Source organism: Gobio gobio (genome assembly GCF_949357685.1).
Source record: "Gobio gobio genome assembly, chromosome: 1".
Lineage (NCBI taxonomy): Eukaryota > Metazoa > Chordata > Actinopteri > Cypriniformes > Gobionidae > Gobio > Gobio gobio.
In genome coordinates, this window is record NC_137097.1 from 33,626,384 (window position 1) to 33,645,067 (window position 18,684).

Consider the following 18,684-nt stretch of genomic DNA (forward strand, 5'->3'; position numbering starts at 1 on the left):
GTGTGTGAGCACCGCTCATTTGTTTTCGATTTTCTCTTCGAGAGGCTGCGCGAGCCTCATCCACTCAACATTGTTGTCAGTTCGTTTGATATTATTATCCACTATCGATCGGCACTTACACTAACTGAATGCAGAATCATTATTGCACTTTGGTGATTCCCTAGTTATTTTTTTGTTTTGACATTTTACTCAGGATACTTGTCTGTTGGGCAAGTAAAATTATTTTTCACTTGCCCCTTCAAAAACTCCACTTGTCAAGCGTACAAGCGTTCATGTCGAGACCTGCCCATAGCAATGCAAGTTCAGAAAGGGTATTTAGCATGGTACGAAAGATTGTTACAGAGAATAGGATGACATTAGACAACAGAACTGTTTGTGCTCTACTCTCATGTAAAATGAACCACTCTGGCCCAGCCCACAAATACACTCCTTCCAAAACAGTCTTAAAGAATGCAAAGTCTGCAACAAATGTGTACAATAACTCACTAAAAGAGAAAAGAAAAGTTGTGTGAAATGAAAAGAAAAGAAAAACTGTAAAAGAAAAGCAATATGAAATGAAAAGAATGTGTGGAATGAAAATAAAATCTAAAGACAAGCAATTTTAAATGAACAGAAAATATGCAAATAAGCCTTTAAATAAATGCTCATTATATATACCCTTTTGTGTTTTCATTTGGGCTATAACACCTGTCTTAAAATGTAAGGGATACTGGAGCTTGGTTGGGGTGGTGGGACTGCTTGCGGTGGGCGCCGAAAAATTTCCCTTATTTTCAAATCCAAAACTTGACAGGTATGCGCGCGGCTATAAATAAGGAAGCACACATTTGTTTTTCACTGAGGAGCCGAACTAGTACAACATACGAATGTCCCAGGGGTGGCCCCGGCTGACCTAGGCGGGAGATTACACCCCACAGGCACAGGCTCACCATTGGGAGCCGTACCGTGAAAGAATACACATATGGGACCACATAGTGCAGGACTCAACAGGGTACGCCTGCTGGGGAACTTTCTGCAGCAATAAGTGCACTTATCCGGTCCATGAGGAGGGGAATGGCGCAGCAAGCCGAAACTTAGAAATGATGTTTCATTAACAAAGTTCGGGAGGAGCACGTTCAAATGATCTATCCAATCACCATGTCATTCCAACCAGCTGTCAGCAATCAGTAATCAGCAAATCCCTGTACCTAAGATCAGTAAACCCTCTTGCCTAAATGACTATCGTCCAGTGGCTCTCACATCTTTAGTCATGAAGGTCTTTGAGAGACTCATTAAAAACAACATTTGCTCCTCCATTCCTGACACTTTGGACCCTCTTCAGTTTGCCTATCGTCCCAATAGATCGACTGAAGATGCCATTTCTCACGTCCTTCACTCCTGCCTCACTCACATCGACAGCAAAAGTGGGAACTATGTCAGGCTGCTATTTATTGACTATAGCTCAGCCTTTAACACCATAGTTCCCATTAAGCTAACACACAAACTCCTGGATCTAGGCCTGAATTCTTCTCTCTGCCTCTGGATTGAAGATTTCCTCACTGGCAGACCCCAGGCGGTGAGAGTAGGCCAGTTCACCTCCACCTCCATCACCCTGAGTGTTGGAGCTCCACAGGGCTGTGTGCTGAGTCCCCTGCTCTACTCTCTCTACACCCATGACTGTTTGTCCACACACAGCTCCACCTCGATCATCAAGTTTGCTGATGATACTGTTGTCCTGGGTCTCATCTCCAACAACAATGAGACGGCATACTTGGACGAAGTGGAGCAACTGACATCATGGTGCCAGGACAACTGTCTCTCTCTGAATGTTAACAAGACCAAAGAACTGATTGTGGACTTCAGGAAGAGACAGCATCGGTCATACTCCCCTCTCATGATCAGCGGGACACCGGTAGAGAGAGTGAGCAGCTTCAAATACCTGGGTGTGAACATCTCCGAGGATCTGACCTGGACTACACACATCCAGACACAGGTGAAAAAAGCCAGGCAAAGACTGTACCACCTGCGCCAGCTGAGGAAATTCAGGGTTTCACCAGCCATCCTGAAAACTTTCTATCGAGGGGCGATAGAAAGTGTCCTGACTCAGTGCATCACAGCGTGGTACGGGAACAGCACCAGTCACGACTGCAAAGCCCTGCAAAGAGTGGTGCGCTTATCCGAGCGCATCTCAGGCTCAGCTCTCCCGTCTCTGCAGGACATCTTCACCAAACGCTGCAGAGGTAGAGCTACTAAAATCATCAGAGACATTAATCACCCTGCAAACTCTCACTTCACCCTGCTGCCATCTGGTAAGCGCTTCCGTAGCCTGATGGCAAAGACTGAAAGACTCAGGAGGAGTTTCTTCCCCCAGGCCATCAGACTCCTGAACTCAGTCACGTGACTCACTTCACCCCCGCACACGCATAAACATACGGTCTTTCAACATTAACATCCACATACTGCAATTGCACTGCACTTTACGTCCCTATTGTTACTGCGTAACAACCTGTAATAAACCTTGCACATTATACTTCTTTATATATACATATTATATATTTTATGTTAACCACTTATTTTTAAGTCTACAGTTTATCTCACTTATCATATCCACATATTTTTTATATTTTTATTTTTATCTTATTTCCTATTTTTATCTTTTACTTGATTTATTTATAATTCTACTTATGTTAATACTTTTTATTCTAATTTTATTCTATTTCTATTTAATTTCTTGTAACTGTTATTTGCACTGTCCATGGAGCGGACCTGTTTACATTTCACTGCCAGTTGTATATTGTGTATATAACTGTGTATGTGACAAATAAAACTCTTGAATCTTGAATCTTGAATCTTGAATCTTGATCAACATGTCTACCAATCAGCACAAGTGGAGGATCATATAAATACCCAGTCAACTCACCAATGTTCCTCAACAAGTTTTGCAGCATCCCTCCACCACCCTGTCTTCCTCACACTCACATGGTTACTTTCCTAATCAGAGATACGGGGGGAGTACTCTGGGTTCAGGCCAAATACCGAGCTCGGAGCCCTCTCCTCGGACAGCACGCCAAATATGCATACCATCTATTCTATCTGACTTATTTGTAAGTGTGAACTCGTGAATGGACACTTCGGTGTTACTGGCTGGTTGAAGCGGGCACACGGGAAGAAACCGGCTCTACACGGAGGCTATAGAATCTAGTGCACGTGTTAAGTGTTGCCAAGCCCGCAGCTCTATCTGTCAGAGAGGCGCCATGCGCCAGCGCCAAGGAAAAGGCAACACTCCTAGTGGAGTCAGCAGCCATATCACCCTGTAGCCCAAGACTGGTTTCCCACCAGCAGATGCACCCAAGACTTACATCACCAAGTGTAATGCAAAGCATTGGATACAGTGGTGTAAAGCACACCGCCACTGCAACTTTTAATGCTTCAGCATACCAAGACATTTTGGACAATTTCATGCTCCCAACTTTGTGGGAACAGTTTGGGGATGGCCCCTTCCTGTTTCAACACGACTGCACACCAGTGCAATGCAAAGCGTCGGATACAGTGGTGTAAAGCACACCGCCACTGGACTCTAGAGCAGTGGAGACCTGTTCTCTTGAGTGACCAATCATGCTTCTCTGTCTGGCCGATGGACGAGTCTGGGTTTGGCGGTTGCCTGGGGAACGGTACTTGCCTGACTGTATTGTGCCATGAGTACATTTTGGTGGAGGGGGGATTATGGTGTGGGGCTGTTTTTCAGGGGGTAGGTTTGACCCCTTAGGTCCAGTGAAAGGAACTCTTAATGCTTCAGCATACCAAGACATTTTGGACAATTTCATGCCTCCAACTTTGTGGGAACAGTTTGGGGATGGCCCCTTCTTGTTCCAACTTGACTGTGACTGTGACTGTGATCCATAAAGACATGGATGAGCGAGTTTGGTGTGGAGGAACTTGACTGGATGAATTCGATCGGAGACTGTGAGCCAGGCCTTCCCATCCAACATCAGAACCCGACCTCTAAAAAAATGCTTCTAGAAGAATGGTCAAAAATGTCCCATAAACACACACCATAAACCTTGTGGAAAGCCTTCCCAGAAGAGTTGAAGCTGTTACAGCTGCAAAGGGTGGGATGTCATTAAAGTTCATGTGCATATAAAGTCAAGTGTCCCAAAACTTTTGGCAATATAGTGTAGCGCCCCCTACCGTATAACAGTGAAAACACGGAAAGCCGTACATTTCCATCAATGCGGGGAAAGAGTTAAAAGCAAAACCCTGTTCGCAGATTATTAGATTGTGGCCACGAATTTACTAAAAAAGAGGGAACAAATTAGTAAAACATGCTGATGTATTAAGTCATGGGAACGAGTGTGTGGCCACAATATACATATACCCACCCCTCTCCTCCAACCACCTGATTCCATGCTGTTATTTAATACAGTATCATCCAATCAACTCCCAATGGAGAAAATCAAGTCCTGCACTAAATTTTTCAAGCTCATTGAAATATCTTTCATTCTAAAATACATCAGATTACAGAAATTAAAATGGTTTTCATTTCATGACTTTAAGGTCTACTTTAAAAAGTTTGAGCTAATCTGCAATAAATTAGTTTTTTGTTTATGAATTAATATAGAGAAGTCTTCGAAAATGTGCTGAAGCAAATATTTACAGCATTAATTTCACCCCAAGAATCCAACAGCAGACTCCTTCAGAGTGCGTGAAAGAACTCGGCTCCCGTTCCCATTAGACTGTCATTTAGCATTATAAATACACAACAGTGCAAGGAGGAAAACACGGATACTGGAGAAACTAGGGCACATTTCGTGGTGAGAGGACTGGGGATGATTATATCACCGCTGTATCCTTTAAATGTATTCAATTCCTTAAAAAATATAGTAATAATAATAATAAATACATGTATTTATTTATTTATTAATTACAATTGATATTTACATACCTTTTCATATTTTTCAAAACTTTAAATTAAAATCTGAGACCAGACTTTCAGTGTGAGCTCTATACAAGAAGACATAGGCTTATAATAGAATCAGTGTTTTCATATCCTGCTGTGCCTGTGTGCTACAGCTGTCAAAGGCCACAGTTTTTGAACCCTGCATTGACTGTCTAAAGGAAAGTGAAGTGCTGATTTTCATCTTAGAGCAGTGCAGATATCAGCCGGAATGTGATGGAGCACGGGGACGACTCCAACTGAAATCTAAAGACCTTCCTAGAGGATGTTGTGTCAAAGCCTTGCAATCCGCAGATTTATTTGTCGCTGGCAACCAAACACCATATGAAGCACACGGGAGACTCGACTAACAGGGTTGTGCATCAGTCAGAATAGAATTGAGCTAGCAAACAAGCTGCAGAATTGCAATTTGAATATGAATGTAAGGAAGTAGACATGACAGGGTTATGACATGATCTTTCACATTTCGCGTGCAGCAGTGAGGGGGGCATTGATAATTTTTCCCATGCAATGGTATTAAACAGTCATAACAGTGGCCGTTTACTGCATGTGCAATTGTGTCAGTAACGTAATTTATGTCATTATGCACTCTCGATGCACTGATCACACTTTTAAGTACATTCACGATGTTTCCACACATTCAGTATAATTTCTTTATCTGTTATGTCTATGTTGCTGTGTTTAGTCAATTCTGAATGGATCCGTGTAACTGTAGTAGGCATATAATGCAGTCAGGTGGTTTAGGGTTTCTCCATGTGGTCCTGTTCAGTACGCAACTTGACATGTCTAAAATGTAAAGAAGCTCTAAACAAGCTCTTTGCTGTTACACTCTACACATACTGTAACTGTCAATTCTGATTTTTTTGTGTGTTTTGGTGTGCATAAATTTATGAATTGTATGGACTTCTTATCATTTGCTGTCCTTTTTTGGAAAGACATCTAAATTTACCTTGAAAAAAGCTTTCAGAAAATACAGTTTTGTGAAAATTTACTTTGCTGGATATAGGACAAATGAGGTGTACGTGTTAAACAAGATAAATGGTGTATGCTTAATTCCATAAGTGTGCACGATTAATCACACAGAGTGTGATTAATCGCGATTAAAAATTTTATTCTATTGACAGCCCTAATTTGAAGTAATTAACTCCAAAATCATCAGCAGTAGTGCATCCTAGACAGTTACTTTGCCGTTATTTTAATGACAAATGTCGAGAGTGTATTATTGTAACGCCAGCGAGCATTCATGTAATGCGCAAGCATGAATTTCCTTCACTCTCGCACAAAACTAGACACATTTTAAAATATACATTGGTATTAAGGATTGGTCTACTGTGCTCTGATTGGTCAGATGGCCATGTCTGCTGTGATTGGTCTACTCTGCTCTGATTGGTCAGATGGCCCAGTCTGCTGTGATTGGTCTACTCTACTCTGATTGGTCAGATGGCCCAGTCTGCTGTGATTGGTCTACTCTACTCTGATTGGTCAGATGGCCCAGTCTGCTATGATTGGTCTACTCTGCTCTGATTGGTCAGATGGCCCAGTCTGCTGTGATTGGTCTATTCTGCTCTGATTGGTCAGATGGTCCAGTCTGCTGTGATTGGTCAGTTGGCCTTGTCTGTTGGGATTGGTCTCCTTGTTTTGATTGGTCAGATAGTCCAGTCTGCTCTGATTGGTCAGATCACGCGTGTCCATTATAATTGATGCACAAACAAACCGTGTATGTGCGCTCTCGGCTCACTGAATAAAGTTTTGTTTGGATGATTATTGTAATGAAGGTAAAGACAATTACAGTGACATGCAGGAGTCATACATTAGGCACGCATGATGCCCAAACAAACCATGTATATGTGCTCTCAGCTCACTGATCGATATAACATCATATTTCTTCATGAACGCAGTTCAATATATTCACGTAGTTGTCAAAATGAATGGACTGTGAGTGTTTTATACAACCTGGTCTCATTGTGAAAATGTACCTCTGGCAACGTTTTTGCAAACCGCCAAAATACGTACCAATATGTACATATCTCTGCAGTTTCAAAGTGAAATGAACACTAGAGGCAGTAAAACAGCAAGCACTTTTTATCGTTTTTTTTTTTCCATGTAAATGAATACATTTTGGAGTTTGCGTCACTTAATCTGCTCCATATGCTCGGCTTTTTTTATATAATAAGTTTGCTCAGTAGCTCAGCTGGTACAGATTTGTACTGTAATAATGAAAGCTCAGGTACGAATCCCGTGAAAGACAAGTCATGATAAAAAAGCTCAAAGATGAGTTCACAGAAGCTAACAAGACATGGTTACTATTGTATTTTTGTCACATTTGCTTTTGTTAACACTATCGGTTAGGTTTAGGGTTTAGTGTAGGTGTACGTTAAAAAAACAATGTCGCAAAACGTCAGATTGACGCTCATCTGTTCCGGGAAAAAAACGAAGCTTTTGGCGGCACCCAGTGGACATATCACTTTGAAACTGCAGTGATATGTACACATTGGTACGTATTTTGGGATTTGCAAAAAAGTTGCCAGAGGTACATTTTCGCAATGAGACCAGGCTGGTTTTATAACGGATGCTCGCCGAAGAAGTGTGTTTTGGAGAAGTTTGTAAGTATCAGTGGTGTTTATACACATGGGCATCAGCTCCATAGACATGATTGCTTGTTCTGACAGAGGAACTGTTCACTGATGACATCGGATGACTTCAGAGAGCTAAGTTTCCATACATTCAGAATTATTTTATTTGTATTTTATTGTGTTTATTAATTATGAATGAATCCGTATAGCATGCGGTCCTTTGACATCTCCCTGTGGTCTTGTTTGGTATGGCAGGTTTACTTGTGCTTATTTGTACTTATTGTACTGTATAACTGAGCAGAGTAAGTACTTCTAAGTTGTATAGAATGTCTGCAATGGATGTTTGCAAAAAAGAATACTGAATGTTTTGATATTTAAAAATAAAATAAAGGGGGGGGTGGGTGGGTTGGGGGGGTTGGGTTGGTGGGCCTTGCAGTATTGATTTGGAGAGGAGGGGGCCTTTGAGTAAAAAAGGTTGGGAACCACTGATCTACTCTGCTCTGATTGGTTAAATGGTATAGTCTGCTGTGATTGGTCTACTCTGCTCTGATTAGTCAGATGGTCCAGTCTTTTCTTATTGGTCTACTGTGCTCTGATTGGTCAGATGGCCCAGTCTGTTGTGATTGGTCTACTGCTAACAGTGCTTGTCGGAAACGAAACTTCCATTACCACATCTGAATTTCAGCTTCCTCAGCACTTGACACACATACAAACAGTAACGATGGCATCAGTTCCCCTTCGAGGGAACTCGAACTGCGTCGTCGAGTGACAACACTCTGGGAACGCCCACAGCGTTACGCATCTGAAGTATGAATGAAATCAAGCCAATCTGATTGGTGTTGCGTCGTGACGTAGTAGATGACGGCATACCCGGAAGATACAAAAAGGAAGCTGATGCAAACACACACTAGCTTTTTTGCTCTTCAGCGAAGCGCTCTGTGTTTTGTCAGTCTTATTTGATGTTGTTTGTCTACCAACGTTGTTCACAAGCAGGGCTCGCGAACCCCGTGGCTGGTCCCGTGTCTGTCGAAAAAAAGACAGCACGGTTGATCAATCATGGGACTCGCAGATGGGCTGTCAGGGGAATTGAGAGGGTGCTGAGGCATCTTCTCCTTCCCTGTTTGACAGTTCCATTGTTCTCCTTCCCCGTGTGGAAGCCCGCGCTGCGGCTTCTTCCCCCGGGGTGGAGGACCCGATACGTGAGCTGTCTGATTCTGAGGAATTAGACGTGCTCCGTATCGAGGCTCGCCATTTCCTATGCAAGATTCAATCTCGCGTTGCCAAAAGAAGGCAGCGCGTAGGTTCGAGTCTGCTAGTAAAGTGATACAACGTGATACGGTGAAATGTGATACTGTTAGGTGCGAGGCATGCGGTCAGCACCTGAGGGTGCTGGCTGTTTTCATTGAGAAATATCTCGACGCGTACTGCCGTGCGCTTTTCGGGTGTTTCAGCCTCGCGCCTGTTTGGCTTTTTTCCCGAGGGATGAAAGCCAATTGTATTATAAGGGCTCGAGCCACGTTGCTAAGGCAACGTGTGGTTTACGAGTCCGTATAAATACAATAAAGCAGTATCGTCTGGTGTCATTTCTGACCATGTTTCACTGTATTGTGGATACTGTTGGGTGCGAGGCATGCGGTCAGCGCCTGAGAGTGCTGGCTGTTTTCATTGAGATATATCTCGACGCGTACTACCGTGCGCTTTTCGGGTGTTTCAGCCTCGCGCCTGTTTGACTTTTTTTCCGAGGAATGAAAGCCAATTGTATTATAACGGCTCGAGCCACGTTGCTGAGGCAACGTATGGTTACGAGCCATATAAATACAATAAAACAGTATTGTCTGATGATTTGGGCTGTATTTAATTCTGAGGAATTAAATAATATAGGATCTGACTTTGAGGAGTTAGATATTCAGCCTATCATTCAGACCATATTATGGCTGCATTTAATTCTGAGGAATTAAATTAAAGTATTATCTAACGTGAGGAGTTAGATGTATTTTTTATTCAGCCTGTTATTCAGACTAGGTTGCACGGGTTGGGTGATTATGATGACATTTAATTCTGAGGAATTGAGTGTCATGTTATCTGACTTTGATAAGTTAGATACTTTAATCAGTCTGTCACCCAAGCGTGTTTGACTTGTCTGGATATTCATCTAAGAGGGAGCCCTCCTGAAGTTGATGTCGTTCTCGCCGCCTGGTGGCCTGCGGGACACATCAGTTTCAGGCGGTTGCTAGGCGCAGTGTCCGCCCTAGTGTTGCGGCCCTGTCGAGCTGCTCCCTTAGATGAGGCCCCTGCTGGCCAGCCCCCTCTCCCGGGTAGGAGCGACCGAGGTCGTTTTCCCCCAGGAGCTCTCGGGAAATCAGTGCTGTGTTCCCGCCGTCAAAGACGCTTCGGGCCTCACTGATTTCCCGCGCACACACGCTGCCTTCGTCGCCTCCAAGGGGACTTGCGACTGGGCAGCGAACGTGTGCGCCCACCGAAAATCATTCTCGACCGCTCCCTGCCGGTTAGCCGCTTCAGGGGGGTCGGGAACGAGTTTCGGTTGACACCCGAGGCCAGCCTCGAGAGGCTGGTTCCCTTAGTAGATTATCTTGGCGCATGGTCATGCCTTCCGAGTGTATCTACATGGGTCCTGCAGACTGTAGAGCTGGGTTACAGGCTGCAGTTCGGTTCTCCTCCCCCGAGTTTCAACGGGGTGGTCCGGACTGTGGTCGGCCCAGAGCAGGTTCGGGTTATGGAACAAGAAGTACAAGCCCTGTTAGCCAAGGAAGCCATAGAGCGGGTTCCTTTGGCGGACAGGGACTCCGGGTTCTACAGCCGGTACTTCATAGTTCCAAGGAAGGATGGTGGGTTGCGTGCGATAATAGATCTCAGGCTCTTGAATCGGTCTCTGAGGAGATTCAGGTTCAAGATGCTCATAATTCCAGCCATCGTGAGTCAGATCCAGTCCGAGGACTGGTTCGTCACGATAGATCTAAAGAACGCATACTTCCATATTCCATCCTTCCATGTCACAGGAAGTTCCTGAGGTTCGCTTTCGGGGGCGAAGCATATCCAATATCGGGTTCTTCCCTTCGGCCTGGCACTCTCCCCTCGCGGTGGCGGTTCGGCATCGAGATGTCGTTCTGGCCCACATCAGATGCTTGGGGCTGAGACTCAACTCGAAGAAGAGCGTGTTGACGCCCTCCCAGTGGACTACGTTCCTGGGGGTTGTATGGGACTCCACGTCGATGCGGGCACAAATGTCCCCCGCACGCGTGGAGACCATACTGGCGATGGTCTCCTGAGTGAAGCCGGGCCGCAGCCTCACTGTGAAGCAGTTTCAGAGACTGCTGGGGCTCAGGGCAGCAGCGTCCAAGGTGATACCTTTTGACCTGCTGCACATGAGACCCCTACAGTGGTGGCTGAGGGCCAGGGGGTTTTCCCCGAGGGGAAATCCGTTTCATATGATCAGGGTAACGCGCAAATGCCTTCGTTCCCTCGTCATATGGCGGAAACCTTGGTTCCGGTCCCAAGGACCAGTGCTGGGAGCATCATGTTGCCGGAGGGCCGCTTCAACAGATGCCTCCCTCACTGGTTGGGGCGCGGTCATGGAAGGCCGCTTTGCGAGAGGTCTGGGGGAGACCCGGCATTCTTCATGGCATATCAACTGCCTGGAGATGCTGGCGGTCTACAAAGCTCTGAGGAGCTTTTACCCGGACCTCCGCGGCCACCATGTCCTGATACGCTCAGACAACACTTCGGTTGTCGCGTATCTCATCACCAGGGGGGTTTGAGGTCGCGCCCTCTATGCAGACTGGCGCATCAAATCCTCCTGTGGTCCCAGAGGAAGTTATCGTCCCTCAGGGCGATGTACATTCCCGGGGACCAAAATCAGGGAGCAGACATCCTGTCGAGGCAGGGGCTGAGGCCCGGGGAGTGGCGACTCCACCCAGAGGTGGTGGAGGCCATGTGCGAGAGATTCGGCCCAGTGGAAGTGGACTTGTTCGCGTCTCGAGAGACGTCCCACTGTCCACTGTGGTTCTCTCTCAGGCACCCAGCCCCGTTGGGACTGGACGCCATGATGCAGACGTGGCCGAGGCTGCGTCTGTACGCATTTCCCCCGATCGCTCTGCTCCCGGGAGTTCTGGAGCGGGTCCGCCGGGAGGGTATCAGCCTGCTCTTAGTAGCACCCCGGTGGCCCACTCGAGTATGGTTCTCGGACATCATAGCTCTGCTAGACGGCTCTCCGTGGCAGGTTCCTCTGAGGAGGGATCTGCTCTCTCAGGCAGGGGGCACAATATTTCACCCCCGGCCAGAGTTGTGGAGTCTCTGGGTCTGGCCCCTGAGGGGGCTCGGTACCTAGAGGCGGGCCTGTCAGCAGAAGTAGTCGAGACCTTACTCAGCTCCAGGGCTCCTTCTACCAGGAGACTGTACAGCCTCAAGTGGAATGTATTTTCCACTTGGTGTAGAGAGCGTGAGGTGGATCCAGTTAACTGCCTAGTGGCTTCAGTGCTGGAGTTCCTCCAAGATCGCTTCTCCGCTGGTCTTACCCCGTCCACCCTGAAGGTGTACGTGGCTGCCCTTGGGGCTTTCCACGCACCTTTAGGTGATGGACCTTTGGGGAAGCACCACCTGGTTGTACAGTTCCTCCGTGGGGCTCGGAGGATGAGGCCGGTAGCTCGCTCCAGAGTCCCAACCTGGGACCTGGCGGTGGTTCTGGAAGGGCTGGCTGAGGCCCCCTTCGAGCCACTGGAGCTGGCTGAGCCTAAGAACCTGACCTTGAAGGTGGCCTTTCTACTCGCCATTACCTCTCTGAGGAGAGTGGGAGATCTCCAGGCTTTGGCGGTCACGCCAACCTGCCTGGAGTTTGCCCCTGGCAGAGTAAGGGCCATTCTTCACCCTAGACCGGGTTACATTCCCAAGGTTCCATCTCAGGGAGCCCGGTCTTTGGTTCTTCAGGCTTTCCATCCCCCTCCCCACCTGACGGCGGAAGAGGGGAGACTTCATCTGCTCTGCCCGGTCAGAGCTCTGGGTATTTATCTAGAGAAGTCTTCCCATTGGAGGAGGTCAGACCAGTTGTTGGTGTGCTTTGGCTCACCCAAGAAGGGGCTGCCTGCGTCAACTCAGACGATCAGTAACTGGATCGTCCAGGCTATAGCCACGGCTTATAGGGTGCGCAATTTGCCTTCACCCATGGCCGTGAGGGCCCATTCCACCAGGAGCATGGCTTCTTCAGTGGCCCTCCTTTCTGGCGTCTCGCTTCAAGAGGTATGCGAGGCGGCCGGGTGGGCCACCCCGCACACCTTCATACGTTTTTACAGTCTGCACCTCCCGGTGACGCCTGGTGCTCGAGTTCTTGCGTCCTGAGTGTGCCTGGGTCTCCAGCTTCACACTGGGACGTGGGGTGATTTCGGTGTGGCCTAGTGGGTATTAACGTTCCCAGAGTGTTGTCACTCGACGACGCAGTTCGAGTTCCCTCGAAGGGGAACGTCTCGGGTTATGACTATAACCCTTGTTCCCCGAGAAGGGAACGAGACACTGCGTCTCGTCGCCACACCTATCACGGCTAGAGCGCTTGCTTCATCGCAAAAGAGCTAGTGTGTGTTTGCATCAGCTTCCTTTTTGTATCTTCCGGGTATGCCGTCATCTACTACGTCACGACGCAACACCAATCAGATTGGCTTGATTTCATTCATACTTCAGATGCGTAACGCTGTGGGCGTTCCCAGAGTGTTGTCACTCGACGACGCAGTGTCTCGTTCCCTTCTCGGGGAACAAGGGTTATAGTCATAACCCGAGACGTTTTGCTGTATCAATTCCAGCCTGAGTCGCAACCTTTTGGATATGCATCAAAATGGATTTGCTTTTGCATCTTCTTGACATGTCGACAACACAAACCAAACTCTTCCAGTCTCAGCTTTAACTACAGTGTTGGAGGGTCAACGTAGACATTGTTCGTGAGCAGCCAATGAAGACCATAGGCTGGCATTATGCAAATCCGAGCAGGAAGTAAAACTGACGACTAATTGCGGGCAGTTCAGAATCTGTTCTTTCTTTTGCTAGACAATAAATCCATTTTATTGTGCACTTTTATCTTTGAAACTTTACAGACATTTTAACAGCTATATAATAAACTACATGAAAGGTAATATCTGAGAGAGAGAGAAAAAAAAAAGCTAAATATGGGCACTTCAAAGGAGCCACCCCTTAAAAATGTATCATTTCAGACAGATGGTCAAAATGAGGGTTGAAATTGATAATTTTTCTACATATATGATTTAAAAATAATAATAATTTAACAAACCCAATGAACCTAAATTTGAAATAAAAAAAACCCAGAAATTTTATTTTTAGATTCATGAGTAGAAAATAGATAAATAGCCTTGAAAAGGCATAAACACCCCCTTCCGGCTGATTAGTCAACCAAACATCAGCTGTCATTCAATTGTATGCCAAACAACATTGGTTCTTGCATTTAAATGACCATTTGAGATGTGGCAAATCTGAAAAATATGTCACAAAGCTATCATAGGTATCATAAGACAAGGAAAAGATTTTTTTTTCCTTCTAATTTTGATATTAGCTGTATGAAGCACCATCCACATTCATTGCATGAAAAAGAGAAGATTTTCATCCCTAATAATAAAGCATCTAAATCTACACAATATTTTAGGGGGCTAGATTATAGATTAGGTTAGGTTATATTTTCAGTTGGAATAGTAATAAGCGATAGTGTGTCCAGTGAAGGGATGTATTCTCTGAACGCATGAGTTTTGTTTGGCTCTAATGCAAGACGTCCTGTATTTCTTGCTTAACTAACACAACCCTGCTATTTAAAACTGACAAAGTGCTCCCTGCATCAACCCACACACAAGCTTTCATTAAAAATGTATAATAACAAACCTTTCTTAGAATAGCCATTAGTATCCATTAGAGGCATAATCCCAGAACTTATGCTGGATGGTATTACTCAAGATAAAACATGGCCAGAGTGAGGGTGTAGAATCTCTTATGTGGAAGAGGATTAGAGAATCAGCAGGTTTTCTCTTAGAGACCAAAAGAGAGCATTGAGATAACATGTATACTAGAGCTGAACATTAGTGTTAGATCAGCGCTCGATGTTATACAGTAATAGAATACTAGGAACGCTGTTATGTTGTCAGGATATGGAAAAAGGGTTACTGTATTCTGTTTCAAATACATCAAAAAGCTGGAATAATGATCAAAAGTCCATTGCGTAATGCCCCAAAAAAATTGCACTTAAGTGTACTTGCCTTAGAAAGTACTGGGTAATATAAGGTAACTACATGGGTTAAGGTTAGGTTAAGAGGTGGGTTCAGGAACCTAGTTATTACCCAGTTATTGTAATTACTATTATCGATCCATCCATCCATCTTCTTCCGCTTTATCCAGGGCCGGGTCGCGGGGGCAGCAGTCTAAGCAGAGATGCCCAGACTTCCCTCTCCCTAGACACTTCCTCTAGCTCTTCCGGGGGTACACCGAGGCGTTCCCAGGCCAGCCGGAAGACATAGTCCCTCCAGCGTGTCCTAGGTCTTCCCCGGGGCCTCCTCCCGGTTGGACATGCCCGAAACACCTTCCCGGGAAGGCGTTCAGGAGGCATCCGGAACAGATGCCCGAGCCACCTCAGCTGACCCCTCTCAATGTGGAGGAGCAGCGTCACTACTCCGCGTTCCTCCCGAGTGACTGAGCTTCTCACCCTATCCCTAAGGGAGCGCCCAGCCACCCTGCGGAGAAAGCTCATTACGGCCGCCTGTATCCGGGATCTTGTCCTTTCGGTCATGACCCAAAGCTCATGACCAAAGGTGAGAGTAGGAACGTAGATTGACCGGTAAATAGAGAGCTTCGCCTTACGGCTTAGCTCTTTCTTCACCACAACAGACCGGTACATCGACCGCATTACTGCAGAAGCTGCACCGATCCGTCTGTCAATCTTCCGTTCCATCCTCCCCTCACTCGTGAACAAGACCCCTAGATACTTGAACTCCTCCACTTGAGGCAGGAACTCTCCACCAACCTGAAGTGGGCAAACCACCCTTTTCCGACTGAGGACCATGGCCTCGGATTTGGAGGTGCTGATCCTCATCCCAGCCGCTTCACACTCGGCTGCAAACCGTCCCAGTGCATGCTGAAGGTCCTGGTTAGAAGGGGCCAACACGACAACGTCATCCGCAAAGAGCAGAGACGAAACCGCGTGGTCCCCAAACCTGACACCCTCCGGCCCCTGGCTGTGCCTAGAAATTCTGTCCATAAAAATTATGAACAGAACCGGCGACAAAGGGCAGCCCTGCCGGAGTCCAACATGCACCGGGAACAAGTCTGACTTACTGCCGGCAATGCGGACCAAACTCCTGCTTTGGTCGTACAGGGACCGGACAGCCCTTAGCAAAGGACCCCGGACCCCATACTCCCCGAGCACCCTCCACAGGATGCCGCGAGGGACACAGTCGAATGCCTTCTCCAAATCCACAAAACACATGTGGACTGGTTATTACTATTATAAGAATAAAATATGTGCATGCAGAACAGTACTGTAAAATAAAGCACTACCATTATTATGTATTTATACATATAGTACAATTACATAATTGGTATATATCAGCATTATTGTAATTTAATACTGTAATACAGTAAAACATTTGCAAAAAATATATATATAACAACACAACATTCCTAAATGTAACTCCAAACAAACAACATAATACATAAATAACTAAATAAAATAATAATTTTCATTTTTGGATCTTAGATGCCACAGACTCCCAAATATGATTATCCTTGTATGTCCATCCTAACATTTAAAAGGCATTTATCTTTTATAAACACCCATTTTATACACTGATTTATACTGATTCTTATACACTTTTTTTCTAGACTTTTCCCTGTCACTAACTTGCGTCCCCCTGGTGATCTCCAGAAAAAAAAGCAGTTTGAAAGCACCTGATGTATCAGATATTACTATTCTTGTGTCTTTATTTGCGCTTGTTGCAGCAATATAAAAATAACTAAAAGCCAGACTGTGATACGTAAAGTGATATTTGGATAGTGATTACATTTTAAGTAATTCAGAGGCAATTAGTTTGAAATAATTAGTCATTTGTAACTGGAAATGATTTTAAAGTAACCCTCACATCTCACATGTCAGCACTGGGCTCCCAAAACACAGTGACGTCCATCTCTGGCTGATCAGCAGGCAGTGTTTAATGAGCGAGAGCCAGATGCTTTCTCAAGACTTCAGCCTGGGAGTGGTTAATTAATCAGATTGTGCTCTCTCTCCCTATCTCTCTCTCTCTCTCTCTCTCTCTCTCTCTCTCTCTCTCTCTCTCTCTCTCTCTCTCTCTCTCTCTCTCTCTCCCTCTTTCCTCCATGCGACCTCTCCCACAACATCACAGAACTCTAATCCATCATCTTCAGCTTTATACCGGGGTTTGCTGAGCACACCATGAAGCAGTTTTCCAATTTTCCAGCAACTGAGTGGAGCTCTTAAGATGGCTATTTGCCACATTTGGGTACACCATTTCCTGTTGGGCACAGCGGTGTTGAAACTAGAAAGGAACTGAATATTAAACATATTGGCTCTGTTCCAAAACCTCTGTAGTGATCCCATGTAGGCAGAATTTTAAAGCAGTATAGGTGCGCTTCCAACATGAAAGCTTTCAAAAAAGGTAGACCGCATAATTATGCTGCCTCGCTAAATTCTAAGTCAGCACCGCATGCAACTTTTGTGGAGAAGACAATCCCAAACAGGCCACATAGAATCTGTGCCAGCAGATTTCATCATATTTGGAACACCATTCAACAACTATCACAAATACCCTCGATGGGTGATTAAACGATGACAGAATGCTCATTTTTGGGTGAGTCTTTCTCATGGACAGGTTCTTTTTGACATTTGCAGTGAGCGAGACCTCTAGCCTCTGATGTGATCTATTTTCATAAAAAGTGATGACTGAAGACAAATGGGGTCTTTTGCAGTCAGAGATGCTATTCACAGCACACCGACCCATGGATAATCAAGCCTGTTAAAGGCCAGTGCGAAACCCTCCATTGACCCCATTAAAGATCCCATAAAATGACACTTTCCAAATGCCACCAGATGAATTAGACATGCATATGGTCAGCACAGGTGGACGTGCAGTTATTAATGTACCTTCGGTTCGGATGCTGAATGGGGAATCGCCCAGTCGCTTGGCCGAGAACTGCCCCCCCAGAGATGTCATTAAGAAGCACAGACTGAAGAAACCGATTCCCGCCACAAATATCCTGCAAAAGACAGCCAGAGACAGACAGATATAAATGTGCTGGGGTGGAACAAGAAAAACCTGTGAAAAAGACTTTACAGCCAGACAATGATGAGAATTTATGAGAAGTATATTGTTAGAAGAAGTATGTTGTCATTGTGAAACTTTTCCTTTAAACTAATAGTTCACCCAATAAACTAAATCTCTTATTCATTTATATGTATGTATTGGATAAGAAAAACATTAGCACAGCTCTTTTCTATAAAAAGGATTGTTCATTTACCACATCTGTCAGCCTCCAAAAAAACACCATTAATGTGCTCATGCTCTGTTTGTCACACAGACATATCGTTTCAAGATTTGGAATTCAACGACCATGTGACTGTTCCTCGCACAAAGCTATTACATGATTACAGGAGACTTGGAATATAACACATGAGTCATATGGTCTGCTGTGGTATGTAATAGTGGGGAATATTTTGTCGTTTTTAGAACATCCCAGACATGATCCATGTCATTGTATGGAAAAGAACAGCATAATAACAGCATATGCATTTTTGGAATGACACGGTAGGCCTATAATGTCAATAATGACATTAATTTTTTGGGTGAACTGTTTGTTTAACCTTCATTAATGCATTTCCTTTGACTTCTCAGTTTACATAAAATCCTATAATTAAACTGAATTAAAAATATTTTTGGAAACCAAGTCATATCAGAGACAGGTTCATAGGGTGCCAGCTTGTGCTAGTGCAGAAATTAATCACGTTAACCCAACCAATCCAGCTGTTCAATTCTTATTCATCAATAGGTGAATTAACATTTGCATTACAGATATTTGAAAAAAGGTGGAATTCAAAACACTATTCATGTGGCCAAATCAAGTTGCTTAAACAATAATGAAAATGTACAAGGCCATATTATAAATTAATTCCACTAA

General features: G+C 45.1%; 1 protein-coding gene across 1 annotated transcript in view; it reads right to left on the minus strand.

The window, feature by feature from the left end:
- mgat5b (alpha-1,6-mannosylglycoprotein 6-beta-N-acetylglucosaminyltransferase B) overlaps nucleotides 1-18,684 on the minus strand; it is a 121,007-nt gene that overhangs the window by 81,378 nt on the left and 20,945 nt on the right. The window contains exon 2 of the mRNA XM_079818217.1: nucleotides 17,654-17,766. Coding sequence (XP_079674343.1) covers nucleotides 17,654-17,766 — 113 coding nt within the window. The remainder of the gene's footprint in view (nucleotides 1-17,653; nucleotides 17,767-18,684) is intronic.